General features: G+C 60.0%; 2 protein-coding genes across 3 annotated transcripts in view; one reads left to right on the forward strand and one right to left on the reverse strand.

Annotated features, from left to right (window-relative positions):
• Positions 1 to 5,637: 5,637 nt before the first annotated feature.
• On the forward strand, positions 5,638 to 12,824 carry GSS (glutathione synthetase). Its single transcript, XM_084296421.1, has 13 exons — positions 5,638 to 5,689; positions 6,376 to 6,506; positions 6,605 to 6,750; positions 7,291 to 7,366; positions 7,597 to 7,736; positions 7,825 to 7,941; positions 8,098 to 8,178; positions 9,093 to 9,170; positions 10,257 to 10,323; positions 10,871 to 11,065; positions 11,245 to 11,326; positions 11,522 to 11,711; positions 11,828 to 12,824. The coding sequence occupies exons 2-13, from the start codon at positions 6,378 to 6,380 to the stop codon at positions 11,949 to 11,951; spliced, it is 1,425 nt and encodes a 474-aa protein (XP_084152547.1). The 5' UTR covers positions 5,638 to 5,689; positions 6,376 to 6,377; the 3' UTR covers positions 11,952 to 12,824.
• A 1,097-nt stretch (positions 12,825 to 13,921) lies between these two features.
• Positions 13,922 to 20,993, reverse strand: part of ACSS2 (acyl-CoA synthetase short chain family member 2) — a 31,243-nt gene continuing 24,171 nt past the window's right edge. For both annotated transcript variants that reach the window (XM_084296880.1, XM_084296879.1), the window contains 9 exons: positions 20,054 to 20,187; positions 19,444 to 19,576; positions 18,998 to 19,054; positions 18,796 to 18,876; positions 18,009 to 18,117; positions 17,797 to 17,865; positions 16,894 to 17,070; positions 15,871 to 15,945; positions 13,922 to 15,693 (listed from right to left, as the gene is read on the reverse strand). In XM_084296880.1, the coding sequence (XP_084153006.1) occupies positions 15,566 to 15,693; positions 15,871 to 15,945; positions 16,894 to 17,070; positions 17,797 to 17,865; positions 18,009 to 18,117; positions 18,796 to 18,876; positions 18,998 to 19,054; positions 19,444 to 19,576; positions 20,054 to 20,187 (963 nt within the window). In that variant the 3' untranslated portion in view covers positions 13,922 to 15,565. The remainder of the gene's footprint in view (positions 15,694 to 15,870; positions 15,946 to 16,893; positions 17,071 to 17,796; positions 17,866 to 18,008; positions 18,118 to 18,795; positions 18,877 to 18,997; positions 19,055 to 19,443; positions 19,577 to 20,053; positions 20,188 to 20,993) is intronic.

Here is a 20,993-nt window from a genome sequence, read left to right on the forward strand (position 1 = left end):
CTTGACCAGAGATCAGCAGCAGCACCCCTTTTCTTGATAAGCCCAGCTAAGAACTATTGCAGCTCTGCAGACCTGCTGGAGCCCTGGTGCTCTGCACAAAGCCTCTGCAAAGACCCGTGTCCGTGCTGCAGAGCAGTATTGCAAGACAATAAAAGCAAGAACGGAGGCATTATCCCTTGGAAGAGCCCTTCTAGAGGACCGCGCTGACAGCTGCTTGGAAAGGCACTTTTATGACACTGCTTTCTAACATCCATCTAACGCAGTGTCCCGCGGCACGACGCCGAAACGCTGCTGCTGCCACGAACGCGCCCAGTGCAAAGTCGGTAAAGTGCACAAAATTTGGCAAAGTGCACAAACCGTAGCAAAAATACTCCTGATTCGGGTCCGTCCCACCCTGTGCCAGCAGTCAGCCCCTGTCTCCCAGGAACACCCGCCCTGCGGAGGTGAAGCGAGTTAGTAGCAGAGGAGAAGCGTGCACGCAGCCGTGCTCTTTATTACTAACCTTGGTGATAGGACTGAGCGGCTGCGTGCGTGCCACAAAGCCCCTTTTTATTGTGTCTGTCAAGGTCAGAGTGGGAAAAGATATGTCAGAAATTCCCATGTGTCATGTCCACACAGCTCCATTGGTGCTGCTGTCCCACTGCCCGGAGAGACACAAAAGGCAAACTTCGCTTTTATCTCCCTGCAAATGCAGCCTGGTTATTTTTACTCCTGTATTGTCAGGCGAGCACAAAGGCAGAACGAGGGACTGCAGCCCTGGGAGGCAGCACAGCTCCGGGAGCCTGCTCTGCCAGGAGTGCAGGATCAAAATCTTTGCTTTCCACCTTCCCAGGCTGGCCCATCCGAACCTCTGGCTCAGCTCTGGTCCAGGCTCTCCTCACTGGACTGCCCGGGAGCAGGAAACCAGGGCAAGGACGTTGGGGTCGGCCCTTGATACCTCTTTGCCTTCTTTTCCATGGGCTTGGTTAGTTTACCCAACCCCACCAGCTGCTTCCCATTGAACACCAAATGTCATGAATTTGCTTTTCTGATTATAGGCAATGGAAATGCAATGGGTTTGTTGGAGGGGCTGATTCTGGATGGGCTCTGCCCAGCACTAAACCCCTGGGTCCTGCTTCCAGAGCATGCTCACCTCAACACCAGAGCTTTGTTCATGGCTGAGGCAGATGAAAAATCACTCTGTACAGAGAGGCTGCTGGGTTTCCTCCACATCATTTTACCCAGGCTGACCCCAAAGAGTCCATGGGCAACGTGGTGACCACCACTCAGAGCACAGCTCCATCCCAGCAGCAGCACCGTGAACTTTCTGAGATGGGAATGGGCCCGGTGGGAGCAGCACAACCCAATGGCTGTGTCACGGGGATTTCTCTGCCAGGTTCAAGGAAGAGCCATGTAGTTGCTGGCATCCTAAGTGGTTTCTGCCCTCCTGGCTGGCACTGGCACTGCCCGCAGAAGACCCCCACACCTCCTTCCAGCCAGTTCGCAGCTGGTCCCCTCTGCAGCCCAGCTCTGCTCCGTCCCAGGCACCAGGCCACCTTACCCCCTGGGGAAGCAGGTGGGCCTCAATGCAGACATGGGGGACACCTCTTGGCTGCCCAGTCCTGTGGTCATGTCCTGGGGACACAGAAATGCCAACTGATCCCACCAAGGTGACTCCGGAGTGAAGCCTGGGAGCTTCGTGGGATGGAGGAGGACTCCAGAGCTTCCCCCTGGGGTGGGAGCCCTGCTGGAGGGGATGGCTGAGCTCAGAGATGGGTCGGTATTGCCTTCAGTGACTGCACAGTGTAATGTAAGGGCTTTGCATGGTGCTGGTCTTCCCATGAATTAAACTGGAGAGGAGGCTGTGGCCTGGTGCCCAAGGCGTGTTGCTTTGTCACTAACAAGGTGACCTTGAGCCCACCAGGATGAAGCAGGCTGCAAGCCCCCATCTCCAAATACCACGTGGGCACTCCCCCACTAGGGTGGCCTGAAGTCCATGTCTTCATCCACTGGGACGTGAGAGCAGCTGCTGCAGAGCTGGACTCCACAGATGTGTCTCCTCCATCTCCCCTACGGGGAGACCATCGGGGGTCCTGAGCCCCCACCTGGCCGTGGCGCCGCAGAGGTGTTCAACCTTGCCAAGACAGCAGGGCTGCAGCGTCTGGAAGAGCAGCAGGCGGTGGTGGGCCACAGGTTCCTCTGAGGTCGGCCCGGTGGTCTTCTGCCTCCCCGTCCCGAGCTCGGAGTCGGGTTTCCACCCACGCCCTGGAGGGGCCCGAGGCCCGAGGCGGGTGCGGTGCCAAGTACCTTTGCCACGGGCAGTGGGACGAGCGCTCGTGCTGGCCCTACCAGCTGGCCCGGCCTCGCACATTCTTCTCAGGGCACGTACCCACCCCGCGCTCTGCTCACCCCCTCCCTGCCTTATCTTTAAAGCGATTTTATTTTCGGAGATTCCTTCTGCAGTTCCTTCTGCTCGCCCTAGTTTCCCTCCCTCTTTGAAGATGTTCCAGCAGGGTCCATCAAAGGCCGAGCAGCTCTGTAGAAAGGGAGATGTGGAATGGTCACTCCGGCAGCTGCTGACACGCACTTCCTTTGGGTGCGGGTGATTTTGGAGCCTTTGTGATGTGGTTTTCAGGGTGGTAGGACGCTCATCCTGCCATTCCCGGCCAGGTCTGAGCTGTGCCTTTCAGACAGGTGCAGTGCGGCACCCTCAGCGGGGCAGCGGGTGGGGGATCTCCATGAACCTCCCACAGAACCCCACAGGCACGACAAGGAGCCCAAAGCTTTATCTGGAGCAGAGAGGACTTGCTTTAGGTGGCTATCGCCTGGTGCCAGGCCTGCTCAGACATCCCACCAGCTCTCCACTACCACCCTCAGCACTGTGAGCATCTCCCCTGCCATTAAGGCACCCTGTTTTTTCCCCCTACAGCTCTCTGCTTGACGTATCGGCGTCCCGTGAGGTGGCAGATGAGGATGGGGCTCCTTGGCCATGCCTTTGAGGGCATGACAAGCCTCTCCCCATGGGCCAGGACGCCACCAGCACCCAACTGTTTGGGTGTTTTGCAGTCAGAGCAGCTCCTCATCAGTCCCAGAGAGCCAGGGGGTGCCAGGGGCTCGGCCACCCCCCTGTGACCTCCCTGCTGCTCCCCGACCCCGCGGGAGGAATGCTCCCCATTAGCAGGCTCTGATAAGTGGCAGGAAGGAGAATTACTCTCCTAGCCGGGCCATTCGCTAGAGGTTTCTTTCCACACTTAACATATCACCGCTATCAGCTCCCTGAAATGCACTGGAGGGGGGTGCGAAGGTGCCTGATTAGATAAAGACAATCTGCAGAGGGGCTATTTCAGGCATATTTCCATGCAGCAGGAATGTCTGCGTTCAGGCGGAGGTGACAGCCCAGCACTGCCACCCGCCAGTGTCCCTCGGGCTCAGCCTGGACCCCGAGCCTTTGGCTGTGAGGCTCCCTCCAAAGCAGACCCCTAAACCCTGGCTGTGCTCTCTGCAAGGTGCTTTTTCACCAAAAAAGCCTTCAGGAATAGTGCTGCTGCTTGCTGTAGCATGAGGCTTGGGCAGCATAAGCACACTGGGGCCTCTGGGCACTGTGCTCCCACAGTGAGTGAAAGAAATGAATGTACAAAATGCATCCAAAATGAGGATTGGGATTGGGAACGTACCTGGAAGAGGCATGACATGAGAAATCGGGGGCTGGAGTTAGTAAGCAACGTGCTGGGAAGGTCCCACTCGGGCAAAGAGGCAGCAAGGTCACCTGGAGATGGGAAAAACTGGGGAGTTTTTATTTGTTTGCATTTAATTTCCCAGCTTTGAGGTTTTAGGGACATTCTTCTCCAGAGGGATGGCCACTGGAAAGACCCAGCATCTGTTTAGGAACAAAGGTTGTAACGAACACTGCAAATATTACAGGAATGTGTAAGCTGACTTCAGTGAAGACGCTTGAGGTTTTGGCAGTGCATTACAAAAAGAGATGAGAGAAAAGGGCCTCTCGCCCCCTTATTTGAACACTTAATGGCACCTCAATTGCAGCCGGCTTGCCGGGACAGGCACTGGCACACAGCAGCCTTTGGAAAAGAAGCCCAAGAGCTGCCCTGGTCTTGGTTTCCAAGGTGTTTCCAAGGTGTTTTCTCCCACTTGATCAACCTCAGCTCATCTCATGACAGGGGACAGCAGTTCAAGACAGAGAGGCAGCAAACGTGGGATTTTCCCATGGGACCTGGTAGGCTTGGGCCGTCCTCAAGCCTGGGCACCACCTAGGAGGGAGCAGCATTCCTGCGTGTCCCCACGCTTTGCCAGGACCTCCCCACGTTGCTGTGGCCCGTCAGGAGGTCACAGCAAGGAGGTGGCTCACTCCTGGCTGCCCTGCCCAGGTGAGGGGAGCAGGAGATGGTGGCCACCACCCCAGGACTTCTGTTTTGGCCGTGGATTCCAGGTTTCCAGTCACCAGCCTGGAAACACCCAGGTGGGCTGCTCCCCACAGGCTGAGCCGAGCAGAAGTGGGTGAGCGTCCATGGCTGGGCAGCAGGGCACAGTGCTGGCTCGGGCGTCGCTCCGGGAAGCAAAAGCACACACAAACTCAGGTGGAAACCCCCAATTTGGTTTTCCACCCGCTGGTCCCGCTGGCTCCCTCGCAGCCCGGCTCGGTGCTATTTATACCTCGCTCCACGGCGCAGAAAGGCCTGGTGGAAAAGCTAAGGAAGTGAAATTACTTTGGGGAAGAAATGACACTACCCGTTTATAAATAACCCGCGTTTCATTGATCCTGTGGATGCTGCCTTGGCAGAGAGTCCAATGTCACCGCTCCAGTCATGCAGACAATACGCGGGCATTGTTTTATTCTCAGTTACAGCGAAAAGGACAGCACCAGCTGCCTGGCTATCTTTAGCCCATGAGAGCACCCTTCAATTGTTCTGCACCTCAAACAATAGGCACACGTGTGGGGGGTTTAAGATTGCTGGCCTTAGCGGAGCATTTCGCATTGAAAGGCGGCCTGGGGGACAACAGATTTCTTTCATACCCTTGCCGAAGCTGGCACTCATAGGGCAGGGCAGCCAGGCTGCGGGAGCTGAGCCGTTTTTCTCCTGCAGGACGGGGCCAGCGAGGGGCTCTGCTCTGGGGGAGCCCCCCGGGCTGTGCCCGCAGCAGGAGCCCCAGCACTGTTGTTATGTGGCTGCTGCCGCGCTGCTCCCCCTGCTCCTGGGGCCAGGACAAATGACACAGCCCCAGGCACCGCAGCTGCACAGCACAACGGCCATTTGTGGTGGTTTTGGGTGGTTTTTGGCGTTTTTTGGTGCTTTTTGGTGTTTTTTTTCCACTTTTCTTTTCCACGGGGTACCGGGGGAACCAAGCGCGGAGGACGAGCGATGCTCTGCAGGCACAGCCGGGCAGCCGGGCAGCCTTCATTAATTAATTAATTAAGCTGATTAACAGCGTTAATTAAGGCAGGGACCCCCCTTTTCCTACCCCTCCCCCCCAGTGCCTCCGCCCCCTCCGCCCGGCCCGGAGTGACGTCACGCCGTGACGTCACGCGGCCGTGACGCCAGCCCCTCTCCCGTCCCCCGCCCCCCGGGTCCAGCGCGCACGCACTCCCCAAGCCCCGCCCCTCTCCCCTGCCGGCTGCCAATCAGCGGGGCGGGAAGCGATGCTCGGCCAATCTGCGTGGGGAGGGGGCGGGGTGGGCAGGGAGCACTGGGAGCAGGTACGGGACGGGCGGGGCTGTGGCGGGAGGGGGTTCGGGGGGCTATGGGGGCTATAGGGGATATGGGGAGTATGGGGGATATAGGGGGTATGGGGTGCGGGGGGCTATGGGGTGCAGAGGGACTATCAGAGGCCATCAGGGACTATGGGATCACGGGACCACGGGGTCTGGGGGGGTTGCAGGGGACTGGGGGGGCTGTGGGGTGCAGGGGGGGCATGGTGGGGTTATGGGGTCCTGTGGTCGCTATGGGGCGCTGGGTGGGATACAGAGGGCAGGGGGGCTATGGGGGGCGGGGGGATATAGGGACTGCAGGGTCCGGGAGGGCTGTGGGGGACTGGGTGGGATATGGGGTGTGGGGAGGGGTGTGGGGTACAGGGGGGGTATAGGGGCTGTGGGGCCATGGGGGGCAGGGGGCTATAGGGGGCTGGGTGGGCTGTGGGGTACAGGGCTCTGTGGGGTGCAGGGCGGCTGTGGGGTTTGTGGGGCTATAGAGGGCAGAGGGGCTGTGGGATGTGGCCAGAGGTCTCTAGGGGACTGGGTTTGGGGCTGTGGGGTGCCAGGTCTCAGCAGGGCACGGGGCAGGGCAGGCATTGCCGCTCCTCGGCCCCCCCTATGCTGGGACCCTGGTTTTGGGGCCGCTGGCCGTGCCCCCGTTGGCGCTGTGGGGTGACGCGGCGGCTCCCCAGGCATGGCGGGGCTGTGGGACGCGGCGCTGCGGGGCGAGGCGGCCGTGCGCCGGGCGGCCCTGGCGGCGGTGGACGCGGCGCTGCTGGAGGGCGTGCTGATGCGCACCGAGGCCGAGCCCAACGCCTCCGATGTAAGCCCGGCCACCCCACAACCTCCCCAAAACCCCATGGGGTGGGCCTGGGGGTTCAATGGGGTCGGGGTGGCGCTGCCTGTGCTCCCCGCCTGCAGGTGGTGAGCTTCGCGCCCTTCACGCTGCTGCCCTCGGCCGTGCCCAGCGCCCTGTTCCGGCAGGCGTACACCGTGCAGCAGGACTTCAACCTGCTGGTGGACGCCATCAGCCAGGACAGGGAGTTCCTGGAGCGCGCTCTGGCCAGGTAACGCTTCGGGGCTTCACCGAGTTTAATTACGGGGGATGTTAATTGGGAAGCGTTTGTCACCCTCCAGGCGTCCCCGCCTGCCATCCGCCTCCGTCTTTGGAGCTGAGGGGTGCGGTGTGCACTCCCCTGGGCAGGCACCTCTCCGTTCTGCTTCATTTGTCCTCACATAATGTCAGCAGCCTTGGGGTCTCCGTGGGCCAGCAGTTTTTTTGGGGTCTCCAGCAGTTTGTTTCCCTTTGCCAGTGTCTGAGCCTCGTGGCTTCTCACTCTGGAGCGTGCTGGCACCAGGGCTTTGAATCCCACTTGCTGGAGGCTTCTTTGAGTCCCGCACTGAGGAGCCTGCCTCGGCCTCATTTTGCATCTCCTGCTGGCTGCCCGATCCCCACGGAGCGCTCGGCACTGCGGGGTGTGGGGTTTGGAGCCCGGCAGGGTGATCCTGTAGTCTGGCTCCTCTGCCACAGCCCAGCAGGGCGCCCGCTGGGCTGATTCTCTCCTTCCCCCGGCGAGGGGGCTGACGGGGTCCTGCTGTTCCCCCAGCACCGTCAAGGTGGATGACTTCACGGCCCGGCTCTTCAGGATCCACCTGCAGGTTCTGGAGGAAGGACTGGCGCAGGTAGCGCGGGGACCCGTGGCTGCTCGGGACCTGCAGGGCACCGGGGCCGCGCCTGCTGTGGGCTCCACGCGGCCCCGGCTCGCCTCGCGTGGGTGCTGGTTGGCACCAGGGCGGCCACATCTGCCCCGGGAGGGTTTGGGGCCAGGCTGCCTCAGGGGGATGCGGTGAGAGGCAGCAGGAGAAGCAGGGGTGGGCACGGGTCCCGCTTCACCCCCCTCCTCCCGCCTCAGTCCGTGTTTTTAGGCATAAACCGCTCGGATTACATGTTCGACTGCGGGGCGCCTGGGGCGCCGGCGCTGAAGCAGATCGAGATAAACACCATCGCCGCCAGCTTTGGCGGCCTGGCCTCCCGCACCGCCGCCGTGCACGGGTGAGGGAGCGGCCGCGGCCCCGCGCCCCGGCCCGGCCCCGTGGGGCTGCCCCGCGGCCAGGCCCTGGGAGCCGCTCTCGTTCCGCAGGCGGGTGCTGAAGGAGCTGGGGATGGCCGAGGAGGCGTCGCGGCTGCTGCCCAACAACCCCTCCGAGGGGCTGGCCTCGGGCATCGCCAAGGCCTGGGAGCTGTACGGCTCGCGGAGGTGAGGAGCCTGCCCCCGGACAGTCGCACGGGGCCGTCCTGCTCCCTGTGCCAGCACACAGGAAGGCTGTAGGAGGCTCACGGGAGCCGTGTGGGATCACCGAGGTCAGGGGGTGGTGGTCTCGGGGTGTAACGGTGTTCTGGGTGTCTCCTGTAGCGCTGTGGTGATGTTCCTGGTGGAGGAGGTGCAAAGGAACATCTTTGATCAGCGATGCGTGGAGAACGAGCTTTGGAACAGGTAAAGCAGAGCCCGTCTGCTTCCTACGCGGTCACCTACACGAGGGTGAAGCCAAACACGTCGCGGTTTCCGAGGCTGTGAGGGGGCCTTGGTGGGTAACGGGGCAGCCGTCACCTTGGGCTTCCCTCCGGGGTCTCTTCAGCCTTCCTTTGCCGGCCCCCTGCCCAGCCTCAGCGCCCCCTTCGTCTTCACCCAAACCTCCCAGAGCCCCTCCCAGGCTCGTTGCTGGAAGCTCCAGCGGCCTCCTGTGGTGTGCGGGGCCGGTTCCTTGCTGTCCCCACGCAGTCCTCAGGGCACACCGGGGTGGCTCTGCCGTGGGCCAGCCAACAAGGAGCAGAGCGGGGATAACGGGGTCCTGCTCGCTCTAACTTGGGACTGGCCGGAGGGTGATTTCATAAAAGCCTCATTAACAGAGCCTCCAGCCCGCTGTGGGGGATCTGTGCAAAGTTAGCAGGTCTGTGGGGTGAAGGGCTGGAAAGGGGGGGGGTGAGGAGCTCGAGCCCCGAGGCGGAGCTGGGGAGATCCCCGGCCCTACCAACAGTGGGGTCTGTGGGGCCACAGTGCCACTGTGTGGAGAAGGGCGATAAGGGGTGGTCCCAGGGAGCACAACGCCGGCTGCTGCTGGCTGGGAAGCCGTCTGTGAGCGGCTCCGTCCTGCAGGGATAGAAAAGCAGGATCCTGGCTGCCAGCAGAAATGCTTCAGGAGGTGGAAGGCGAACGCGGGCGTTTCGGCACACGCCTGGGGACGCGGGTGGGTGCGGGCAGCAGGAGCTGCTGTGACCTGCCTGCTCCATGGAGAGTGTGCCGAGGTGGCTGGGGAAGGAGCAGCAGCTCCGTGCTGCTTCCAGCTGAGGTTTCCTCCTCACGTGCCTCCGTGCCCAGCCTGCTGTGTGACCGTCCCGCTCCTCTTTTAGGAACATTCGGGTCATCAGGAAGCGCTTCCGAGACGTGTTTGAGAAGGGCTCCCTGGACGAAGCCAGGAGGCTGTACATGTGAGTACGAGCTGTGTGTGCTGCTGGCTCCCTGCTGGCACTCAGGGTTGAGCCTGGCAGTGTTGGTGACAGTTTTGAGTGTAAATAGTGGCGTTGTGAGATGTGCTGCTGCTCCAGGCTGCTGCCGCTAATTCCCCTTAGAGCTGAAACGATTTTGTTTTCGCTGTGCTAGGATTTTGCACACACCCATCAGTCCCTTACAGCTGGAAACCCCATTTCCCTCCTCCAAACCACAGCCTCCTGAGCTCCGCGTGCTCCCCTCTCCCCCCGTGTACACATGCAGCGAGAAACCCTGGCTCTTGCAGAGGTTTCCACCGAGCTGCTTCCTGCTGAGCCTCCACGTGATGCCCTGCGGGCGGCAGGGCTGGGTTACCCGTGCACAGGAAGTGAAGTCCTGCAAGTCCTTGCGGCCTCCCTTGGCTCTGAGCGCCCTCAGGATCAGCCCGCAGCTGATCCCAGGCTCCTCGCTCGTCCCGTTCCCAGGCTGTCGTGCTTGGAGCCACACGAGGAGCACTGGTTGCCTGCCCGTGTTTTTCCTCTTGTTAGCTGATTTTTTAATTTTATTTTTCCATGCTCTGACCTTTTGGCACCTCTGCCATGTTTAACTACTGAGCGTTTGTCATCGCCAGACGGTTAAGGGGAAAGTATCTGCAGATACTTCCTGCAGAGCATCCTGTCTGGCTGTGGAGGCGGTTACGGCGTGCTGCCTGCCCGCGGCAGTGTCCGTGCTGCCTTCCCTGCCCGCGCTCCGCTGCTGCGGCTCGGTGCGTGGCACCGCGGCTGCTCTGGGGCAGGTTGCTGTGTCCTGCCTGGCATCGCCATCCAGGAAGGATCCCGTTCCCCCCCCCAGCTGCAGGAATGCAAGGCTACTAAAAAATGAGGTTCTCGCCTCCCTCCTGGGCTGGGTGCCTGAGTTACCGGGATGTTGGTTAGGGCAGAGGCCTGGTGCCAGCTCCCCGTGCCGCAGGCGCTCTCGAGGAGGAGCAGAGCAGCTCGGGAGGCCAAGCAGAAGGGGCGAACGCCGTCTGAGCCCTGGCAGCCCCCTTGGTGGCTGCTGGCTCTGATGGCTGCTGCTTTCTGTTCCAGGGATGGCCAGGAGGTAGCAGTGGTGTACTACAGAGAGGGCTACGTGCCGACAAACTACAATCAGCAGGTCAGCACCCACTGCTCGCTACCAGGAGCTCTGTGGCAGTGCCAGAGGGTTTGAAACACCCTGTGGTCCTGTCCCGGGTGGGTCAGGCCCATCCAAGCAGCTTTGGGAAGCTGACACATCTTTGCTGCTCGTGCAGTGCTCCTGTAATAAGAAAGAGGAGTGGGTTTCTCCAGTCACCACTCGTGTGGTCACCCCGTCTGCAGCACCGAGCTGTGGCTGTGTGATACGGGTTAACATTGATTAGCGCCTGCTTAAAGCGTTTAGGCTTGAACTACAAATAATTTTCTGCCCTAAACTATGCACTAGGACTGTTGGCTGCAGGAGGTAATGACACAGGGCAGATGGTGCTGTTGGCTGAAAATGCTGGGGAGGGGAGTGCAGGGGAAGGCAACGGAGCAGCCTGGCTGTGCTGCTCCCTGGGGCAGGGGCAGGCCCACGTGTGCCTCTCTCTCCAGCATGCCATTCCCGTCCCTGCCTGTCAAAAAAATGAAGAGGAAGGGAGAGAGAACCTGGCTGTGATGGGCCGGTCGCTCTCCCTCTCTCTCAGAACTGGGAGGCGCGGTTGCTGCTGGAGAGGTCGAGGGCAGTGAAGTGCCCCGACATCGCCACCCAGCTGGCCGGCACCAAGAAGGTGCAGCAGGAGCTGAGCCGCCCGGGGACCCTGGAGAAGCTGCTGCCTGGCCGCACCGAGGCCATTGCTCGCATCCGAGCCACGTTCGCCGGGCTCTACTCGCTGGATGTGGTGAGTGGGGTGGGAGTGAGGGTGCGGGCACACTCTTGGCACACGTGGCGCTCCTCCTTGGTTAGAAACACGAGGGGGCCTCGCTTTGGCCTCAGGACCCTGGTTATCCTGCTCACAGCAGCCCATCGAGGAGCTCCTGCTCCTCCCTGATGAGTTGCTGTTGCTTTCTTTCCTGCCAGGGTGAGGAGGGTGACAAGATAGCTGCTACGGCTATCGCCAACCCCGACCAGTTCGTGCTGAAGCCGCAGCGGGAAGGCGGAGGTAGGAGCTGCAGGGCGGTCTCGGTGTGGCTCAGGGCTCAGGCCTGGAGCTGCTTTGGCCACGGGGACAGGTCATGGTGGCGAGGGAGCTCCAGGTCCCAGAGCTGGGGGAATCACGGGCAGCGCTGCATCTGCTCAGGCTGCAAACGGCTTCTGTTGCTCTGGGAAGCTCCTGACCTGCCCGTCCTGTGCTCAGGGAACAACCTCTACGGCGAGGAGCTCAGGCAGGTGCTGGAGAAGATCAAAGACAGCCCTGAGAGAACCTCCTACATCCTGATGGATAAGATCCAGCCCCAGCCAACAAGGAATTACTTGCTGAGGGCTCACAGTCCCCTAAAAGCATCCGAGTGCGTCTCAGAGCTTGGGATCTTCGGCGTTTATGTCAGGTGAGTCTATGTCAGCGCCCCAGCCAGGAATGGGAACAGGGCTCAAACTGTCCCGGGTGGTGGAAAGGCCGTGGGCTTTCTGCTCCAGTGCTGCCCAGCTGCCCTTCTCTCTGCAGGCAGGGCAAGGAGCTGGTGATGAACGAGGCGGCCGGCCACCTCCTGCGGACAAAGGCCGTGGAGCACGCGGACGGCGGGGTGGCGGCCGGGGTGGCCGTGCTGGACACCCCCTACCTGGTGTGAGCGCCCCGCTGCTGCGCTGCCCGCGGGGCCGAGCTGCTTTCCTCGGGGTGCACTCGGCGGGGGGACGGGCTGGGGTCGGCCCTGGGCTGTGCAGGGGGTTGGGGTGTCCCCTCGGGGTTTGTGCAGGGCCAGAGGGTGGCCCTGCCCTGCCCCAAATTTGTGCTGGCCCCGGGTTCCTGCTGCACTGTTTGCAGGCACCGAAACCCAAAGCCCAGGGAAGGGGAGGAGGAAGGTGGAGGTGCCAGGAGCAGCTTCAGCTGTGGGACTCGAGGCCTCTTGTGCCTCCCCTCCCGCTGCCCTGCTGCTTGCCGTGACAAAGGCTGAGACCAGCTCTGCCTGTCCCCAGCCCCTCCAGCCCCGGCTCAGGTGCTGCTGCTCCGATTTCCACCTTCCCCAGTGTCTGAGCAGCCTCGTGGCTCCTGCACAGCCCCAGCTGCCCTGGTTTAACTCTGCCAAGCATCCATCACAGCCAGCACATTCGCTTGGCTTCACTGTGGGACCATCCCCGGCGGTGGGACGCCTCCCTCCCTCCGGGTTTCCTGACTCAATGGGAACAGTGCGGGCGCTCCGGCCCCCGAGCTCATGCTGCTCCCCCCAGCACACCCCTCTCTCCCCAGCCCTTCCTCAGCCAAGGAGGGGCCCTGGTAAAGCAGCCCGAGCTCTGCTGTGGCGGTGGCAGCAGGAAAGCCGCTGCTCCTGAGGAACGACCTCGTGGGCTGCTCGGCCACCCCGCTGCCGGGGTGCTCAACCCAGTCACTAACCGGGCACTGCAGTGGTTCAGGTCTGAAGCTGATTCCACAACTCCCACGTTGGGGTTCATGATGGGGGGGTTGATTACCCCCAAACGGAGATTAAAACCTACATTCAATCTGAGCAACGGCCTGGGGGCAGTTCTGTCTGGCAGGAGCCATGGGAAGGGGGTGCCCAGAGCACTGCCGTGAGGGGTCCTTTGTGTCCTTGGGGTTACAGCTACAGTTACAGCACCCCTGCACCTGAGCTGTGCCTAAGGCTCTGGGTGAGGCTGTTGAGGGCGCTGGGCCCTGCTCAGAACCCCACCTCACAGCGATTCCAGTCAGACGGTTGAACTCGCTGCTGGGACTCTGGGGAGCTGATTCTGCTGGACATGACCCCTGCAAAGTCCAGTTTGATCCAAAAAGCCCTATGAGCAGCTGCGAGCTCGCTGGAGCCCCTCAGCATCTCGTTATCCTTCTGGTCTCCCACCTGGCAGGAGCCGAGCTCAGCCTTTAAGCAGCTCCTGGGCCAGGCCTGGCTTTGGGGCAGCTGCACAACTGTGCACAGACCCTACACAACCCTTTGTTGTAGGGGCAGGTTTTGCTCTGCTCAATGCCCACCTGCACAGCTCTGTGCTGGGGATGGGTCCTGGCACCCAGCTCTGCAGCTCCAGCCCAGCACAAGCAGCTGCTGGCGTGGGGTGAATGCTCTCCAGGATAAAACACCTTGCCCTGGGTCTGCAGGCGTGCAGTTTGTGCACTGCTCCAGGAGCAGGAGGGTAGCAGCAGCTGGGAGAGGCAGGATGCAAGCACTGGAGCTTCCCTGGGAAGCTGAAGGTGAGGCTGGGGAGCGTGGCGCAGAGGAGCAGAGGGCACAGAGGCCGGTGCCCAGGTGACGCCCCAGGGTGCTCTCAGCAGCCCCACGGCCCCCAGCTGCTCACAGCTTTCTCCCTGGCATTGCTCCTGCCCCCAGCCTGCACGCAGGGGCTGCTGCCAGGCGGGGGGCTCAGCCTCCTGCTTCCCCTGCACCTTGGTGGAGCAGCGTTGGCTGGAGACCTGTCAAGCTGAGGTCCAGGCTCCGGCCCTGGAGCTTCTGCCAAGGGCAGGGGACAGCAGAGCCAGCCCCAGCCTTTGACCCCAAGGCCCAAAAGCACCCTCAGAGCAGCCCAGCCTCCCCCCAGGCAAGCACCTACAACCCTCACACATGCTCTAAGTCCGCTTCCATGTTGTTTCCTTGCATTTTATTCCATTTTGCATAGAATTCTAGCTGTCTCCAGCCAAAATTACATAGCAGACCCATAGTAACATAGGAGGAGAGCAGATGTAGGAATCCTTGTCAGAGAGGTGGCACAGAGCAGTGGGTGGCACATGGGACACACGACTGACATTACAGATCACAGACAAGTAGCATGCTGGTGGGAGCAGCAGGTAAGAAACGAGGCTTGGACAACAGCCCCCAGGGCACCTGCACCAACCCTGAGCCCCGGCAGAGTCACTGCCTCCTCTCCAGCCCCACCAAAAGTCAGCTCAGGTTACAGGCAGAGGCTGTAGGGTGGCAGTTGCTGAACAGCTGCTGCAGCAAGATTTAAAGCCCATTTCTCCTTTGGTTTGAGTGTAGGAATTCCAACAGCTCACGTCTGATCTCATTACACACAGCACAGGGAAGCAGCTCCCAGCACAGCCCAGGGCTGGAGGGCAGTGTGAGCGATAGGAAGAGGAAACGTTGGCTGTGGCAGGACCTGGTGCTGCTCAGACTTGGAAGCTGGAGGTGTTTTTTCTCATCATCATAAAGCCACATCAGATTAAAGCACAAGGTGGCTTTAAACTTCTTTTTTCCTGATAAGAAGTCACCTAGGCCTAACCCAGCCTCATGTGCTTTGGGTTCCTTGCTGTAGCACAGGTTGTGGTGCATTGTAACCCACAGCTGGTTTGCTCGCAGTGGGAGAGGTGCCTGTGGCCAGCTTTGTGCCCCTGCTTTCTTTGGTACCAGCAGCTCCCACCCCTGCCCTGGGCTGTGCTGCCTCTGCCAGGCTGAGCCCACCGCTGGTGGCAGCAGTGCTCCGGGGAGCACATCAGATCAAGCCCCTGGCCTCTGGCTCCCTGTTTCCGCAGCCAGAGCAAAGGAACCTGGGTTGTGAAAAATAAAACCAGCTTGAAAAATAAAACCAGCTGCTACCCTGCAGGTAGATGTAGCAGATCTTGGTACAAGTGAGCTTTAACAAAATCCACCCAAAAGCACAGAGCTCCCCCCAGCCTTGCCTCACTCCCGTTCAGGCTAGGGGACCTCCGCTAGCAACCAGCTTGGACAGTGGATACAAGACTAAAACTCTGTTGTAGTTACGATGTGAAAGTGTTTTTAAGTCTTTCCTCAGCTCACAGCAGCCTGAGGAGGAAAGGAAGCTTACTCAGTGTGTGGGCAGTGGCAGATGAACCGCCCCCGTCTGCCTGCATTAAGTAACTCCAGTACCACTTCCCCTACACCCCCCCAGTTCCTCCCCACTAAGGGGAAGACACCAGGGCCCCTCAATGACATAAAGTTAATTATTAACACCTCATCTCCCCTCCCAAAAAGAACAAAAATAAAAATAAATCAAAGACAAGGTGATGAAAAACAGAGGAGCACAAGTCCCTGCGTGAACCAGGCCGAAGCTCGGGTGGATGATTCCCACCTGCGACACAACGCGTGTGCTCCTCCAAGGCAGGGCCGTGCCCACGAGGTGCTGCCTCTCTCTCCGGGGCCAGCCTTTCCTGTCTCTAATATTTGTACATTCGATTCACCGGGTGAAGGGTTCTCTCCTGGGGCAGTCAGTGGTTATTTGAGGGACCTGCTCATCAGGATACCGCTGCTGCTACAGCCCTGCTCAGCTGGGACAGCTCCTGCTGCTACAGTTTAGTGTCGCATCTGCTGTTGAAAAGGTGGTTTATGATGCCTGGGTTGGCCAAGGTGGAGATGTCCCCCACGTCTCTGTCATTTTGGGCAATCTTCCTTAATATCCGTCGGGTGATCTTTCCTGTGAGAACAGCCACAAAAGGAGAGCAGGGCTCAGGATCACTTCAGCAGCCCCAGAAGTCAGTGCACAAACCCACAGCATCCCGTTTGCCCCGGAGTTTCTCCCCGTGGGTCTGAGTAGCCTCAGACAAGCAGTTTAGGGACAATTCCTCCCCAGCACAGCAACTGGACCCCTTACCTGACCGGGTTTTGGGCAGGCTGGGGGCATACTGGATGTAATCCGGCGTTGCTATCGGTCCAATTTTTTCCCGGACTGGGGAGGAGGAGGGGTGAAGGGAGAGAAAAAAAATATTTTAATGGTAGGCACAAGGAGATCCCACAGATTCAGGCAGGATGACCGAGCTCAGACACACAGAGCACAGCCCCTAGGGGAGCCCAGGGCTGCTGCACCCCAGCCTCAGAGCTGTGGGAAGGGGCAGCAAGCCCTGCAGTGCCAGCAGGGTGCAGCACGTCTTCCCACAGGCAGCAACACTCCTGTTTCCATTCCCTCCGTTTTCAAGAGCCCTGTGTCATGGCCTAGCAATCACTGTTACGCTACTGCATTGCTGCAGAGACAAAACTGCCACAGATGCATTTCATGCAGTCCTTTGTGGCAATGCCAGAGCTGCCTCGGGCACACAGCACAAACCACCAGAGCCCCACCCTAGGCAGGGAAGTATTTAACTACGGCAGTGGGGGACAGCGGACTGGATTTGAAAGTTTGCATGAGCCCTGTTACCTCGGTCTGCCCTGATTTGCACACCCAAGGCAGGAGCACGCTGGCCTGAGGACTGCACAAAGCTGATGCTCGAGCACTGCCTGATAGCCTCTGCTCTGCCAGCACCTCCTGGCTGCAGGAGACAGCCTCGCAAACGTGCCCTTTTCCCACCCAAAGTAACCAGGCAGCCCCTGTGCGAGTCCCAGCCCACCAGGGAGAGCCCCGGGAGCCTTGCCCACCGCTGCAACAGCCCCAAGTTGGCTACCCCAGTCCTCGGCGCGGCCGCCAGCTCCTGAGAGGCGGAGATGGCATCACATGAGCTGCCAAAGGCAGAACTAATTTTAGTCTGTGCCAGCCGTGCTCTCTAATCAGAGGGGGCACCTTGTCACAGTTGTCCGTGCTGCATTCCCCAGGCCACACGCACCCTTAAGCGCCCAAGCCCTTAACCCCTCTGCTGCCTACCCCGCGCTGCTCTCCCCTACCCAGATCTTCGGCTGTCCCTACCTTGTTTTTTCAGCTCATCTGCCAGGTTCTTGCTGAACTCGTGGCCGTCCTTCAGGGTCACGAAGCAGTAGAGACATTCCCCTTTCAGGGGGTGCGGGTGGCTGACCACCGCAGCCTCAGAGACAGCGGCGTGCCCGAGCAGGGCCGACTCCACCTCCGCGGTGCTCAGCAGGTGGCCTGGAAGCAGAAAGGCAGCGCTGCACAGAGCTGCGTGGGGCTGGGGCCTGCAGCCTCCAGCAGCTGGCAGGAAGAGCTCTGCCAGCCCAAAAGGCCCTGGAACTGTAGGTTTGAGAGGTCGGGTTCCAGTTCCTTGAGAAAACAGCTGGAGGAACTCCTTTCTGCAGCTCGGTGGTGGGGCTGCCCCAGAAGGCTGCCAGGAATCGCTCCCAGGACAGGCTGCAGAGCAAGGCCCCCTCCCCTCCCCGGCTGTTCTCCCTCCCGTCTTCAGGCTTCTTTCTTTAAGAGGTTTGTGAATTGTCTCCGACCACAGGGTTAAACAAAGCACGGGCTGAGAGGGAGTTGGATTTTGGGGAAAAGCTCTGTCTCTGGGGACACAGCATTGTGCAGTTTGATGCAGCTTTGACGTTAGCCCTACCTGGAGCTGCAGCTTGGATCAGTGACAGCAAGGCCCTGCCCTGCCTTGCTGAGATCCCCCGTGGCCCCACGTGCTCCAACACAGCAGCACGTAACACTGGTTGAGGACCTCCTCTGAGAGATTACAGAAGGCTCCCTCCCTCCTGGAGGCATTAATCCGGAGTCACCAAGCCTCAGGCTTGTCTGACTTGGGGACAGGTCTCTGGGCAGGCCCACAGACGCAGAGCTGTCCCCCATAAAAGCAAGGTGGCTCGTTAACTCGCGCCACAAAGCACGCTGGCTCCCACTGAAGACAAGAGTTGTCCTTACCAGAAACATTCAACATGTCATCGATTCGCCCTGTGATCCAGTAATAACCATCCTTATCTCTCCTGCAACCTAAAAATAACCAGAAGTGACAGCGTGAGGAAGCAGTGCCAGTCCTCAGAGCAACCGATAAGGGATCCTGAGGCCAGGGCACTGCAGGATTTTAATTGCTGTCCTCGGGCCTCCGCACCCACACGCCGCCCAGGCCACCTTACCGTCGCCTGTCACGTAGTACCCAGGGAACTTCTTGAAGTAGGTGGTTTCAAACTGCTGGTGGTTTCCGTACAGCGTGCGCATTATTCCTGGCCAGGGCTGCTTAAATACCTGCAATGAGAAAATGAGAAATGCAAACCGGAGTCAGTGGGAGCAAAAACAACTCTTAACCGAGCCAGCTCTCGGCCTCTGCTGTGGGTCAGTGTTTCTGAATCTGATTCAAGCATCAGTGGCCAGCAAGTTCAGTGCCCACACTGCTCCAGGGCTTGTCGAGCTGAACAAAACCCTTCTGCAGCTCCTGGGGACACGGAGGAAACCACCTCACTGAGGAGCTCTTCCAAAGGCCAAGGTAGTGCACACTGCTTTCTACCTCCCCCAGGGATTTTATAAACTATTTATTCTGCAATGGGAGGGAAAATAACCTGGTCTCTGCAGTGCTGTGCAGCTACAAAGATGCTGCAGAGGCAGCCCTAAGCAATGACACTCAGCTGCTGCCCTGTGCTGATCTGTTGGGAAAGTTTCTCCACCCTTGGCATAGGGAAAGGAGCTCGGCTGACAACTTGTTCCCTTCCTCCTGCCTTGCCCATGTGTGCAAGTGTTTTTATGGATCATTGAACAGCTCGTTCGCAGAACTGCCAGGGAGTTAGGGCAGTAAAGGCAGCTCCTGCCACCCAAAGGGAGCCTTGTCTGGGCCCAGGGCAGGCAGGGAGGTGCTCAAGGCACCAGGAACGTCCTGGAGGTGATGGGGGACAGACAAGGGGAGGGCGTGGGACATCAGCCCCTCTTTACCAGGTAGCCTTCTGCTTCTCCTTCCAGCTCTTCCCCCGACTCATTCACGATGGCAGGGACCACGCCGAAGAAGGGGAACGTCTGCCATGGGGACAACAGCGAGGAGACAGGGCGGTGAGCCCAGGCACCGTAACGGGCAGAGTAGAGGGAGTGGGGATCCGGGGGACCCTTCCCTCCTGGGAGGAAGGAGAGAAGTACTCACAGCAGAGCCTGGCTTCATGGGGGTGGCAGCAGGGAGAGACGTCAGCATGTGGCCACCCTGTGAAGGGAGGCAAAAAGGAGTGAGTTTAGGTGATGCCGGCCTGTTGGGGAGGATACAGCAGGGGACGGGGAGCCCACATTTGGGCTTAAAGCTTTGGAGATGCTGGAGGAAACGGAGAGAGAGAGGGAGAGAGAGAGCAGGGCTCAGAGCAGACTTTGGCAGAGACCCTTTTGAGGTCTCCCCATGGACTCTGAGACCCTGAGAGCAGGGGAACCAACACTTGCAGGCTACACCAGCCACTAGGAGCAAGCTCCTGGGCAAGCCAACCAACTAGTCCCCATGGCACCACGGGATCATTATGGCAAACCTGCCCAGACACCCCGCTGTCTGCCAGGAGCAGCAGGGAAAGAGAAGTCCCCGAGACACCCACCCAGGTGGGGACTCACCGTCTCTGTCTGCCAGAACGTGTCCACGATGGGACACCGCTCTTCTCCCACCACGCGGTAGTACCACAGCCAGGCTTCAGGGTTGATGGGCTCCCCGACGGTCCCCAGCACCTTCAGAGACTTCCTGCTGTGCCTGCAGAGAGGAGGGGGCTCGCAGGGGCTCAGCAGGCCACGGAGGGAAGCAGCCGTGAGCCTGTGGCACTGCAGAGCCTGCAGGAATCCCTGGGCCTCCCAAATGGATCTGGGGTTTCAACAGCTCAGCCCTTTCTCTGCCCTCAACTGTGGGGGAAAAGGAGAAACCTCTGTGGTTTTGCTGTCTGCAAGGTCCCACTTGGCTCTGCTCCTTCCCTTCCTTGGGCCACCTCCGTGAGCTTTGGGTGGGGAGCAGGGAAAAGCCCAAGTCTAAGCTGATCTGCAGCTCGTGGCGAAAGAGAAGAGCCTGCTCTGAGCACCATGCTGCAGGGAGTGCTGGGGGCAAAGAAACACAGCCTGCAAGGTGCTGGGTTGAAGGCAAAAGGTCTCGGTTTGTTCAGAAAGCGCAGTGGGGAAGCTGCTGGGAGAGGAAGCTACGCCAGAGCCAGGGGCCCCGTGTCCGTGGGGACTGACTCACTTTTTAACGGGCTCCTCCCCGTGCTTCATCAGCAGCCGGATGGCTGTGGGTGCTGTGTAGAACTTGGTCACCTTGTACTTGTCAACAATGCTCCACATGCGCCCGATGTCCGGGTAGGTGGGGACACCTTCAAACTGAGCGAGAGAGGGCAGTGACACAGCTGATCCTCGCTGCTCCCTCCCAGCCGCCTGAGGCACCCTCACAAGCAGAGCCCCTGAGAACGGCTGCACCCCAGCAGCGTCCTTAGAGGCACTGCCAGGGGCACCGGGTGTGAAACCAGTCCAGGACCCCTCGTACTGCTTCCTCAGATGGATTTAGTGCCCTCCTGCTGCTGGTGTCCTAGCAATTGTCCCCCAAAGCACCCTACCAGCAAGGGCAGCTGGGGGGCTCTCACAGTGACACGGTCCCACCAGCCCCGATGACACTGCCAGTGTCACATAAAAGGGTGATCGGTCCAGACAGAGTGATGGAACCACAACCAGGAGCACCCAGAACCCCACTAAGAAGGATTCTCCCAGCATGACATTTCCCTGTGTGCATTTCCTCACGGGAGTCTTGGACACAGGCCTCTGGTTCCCGATTTGTACGCTGCCAAAGGAGACACAGGCACAGGAATTAACTGCAGGCTGCCAGATCCACCTCAGGTGTCAATAGCATCACTCCCTAGCTCCCGGTCCAGCTTTCACATCAGTTTGCAGCAAGCCTGGCAGCCCAGTACACAAGGCTTGTGTTTCTAAGGGAAAGAAGCACGGGAGCATTTGCAGAACTGACCACCCAGAGCCTGGCACTGCCCAGCACCACTGGGAAAGCACCCACATCTTCCTTGGGGACTGCCAGCTCTCTGCACAGAGCCCTGTGACGTGGCAGACAGCGCGATGGGGCTTTGGACGAGGGAGAACAGCACGTCCTGGGGTGTTATCACAGAGCAAGGCAGGGATGT

The sequence above is a fragment of the Netta rufina genome, assembly GCF_964035555.1.
Source record: "Netta rufina genome assembly, chromosome: 16".
Taxonomy (NCBI): domain Eukaryota; kingdom Metazoa; phylum Chordata; class Aves; order Anseriformes; family Anatidae; genus Netta; species Netta rufina.

Coding starts and splice junctions, on each gene's coding strand:
- GSS (XM_084296421.1), top strand. CDS start 6,378: ATGGCGGGGCTGTGGGACGCGGCGCTGCGGGGCGAGGCGGCCGTGCGC. Junction 6,751..7,290: donor CTGGAGCGCGCTCTGGCCAG/GTAACGCTTCGG, acceptor CTGTTCCCCCAG/CACCGTCAAGGTGGATGACT. Junction 9,171..10,256: donor GAAGCCAGGAGGCTGTACAT/GTGAGTACGAGC, acceptor TTTCTGTTCCAG/GGATGGCCAGGAGGTAGCAG.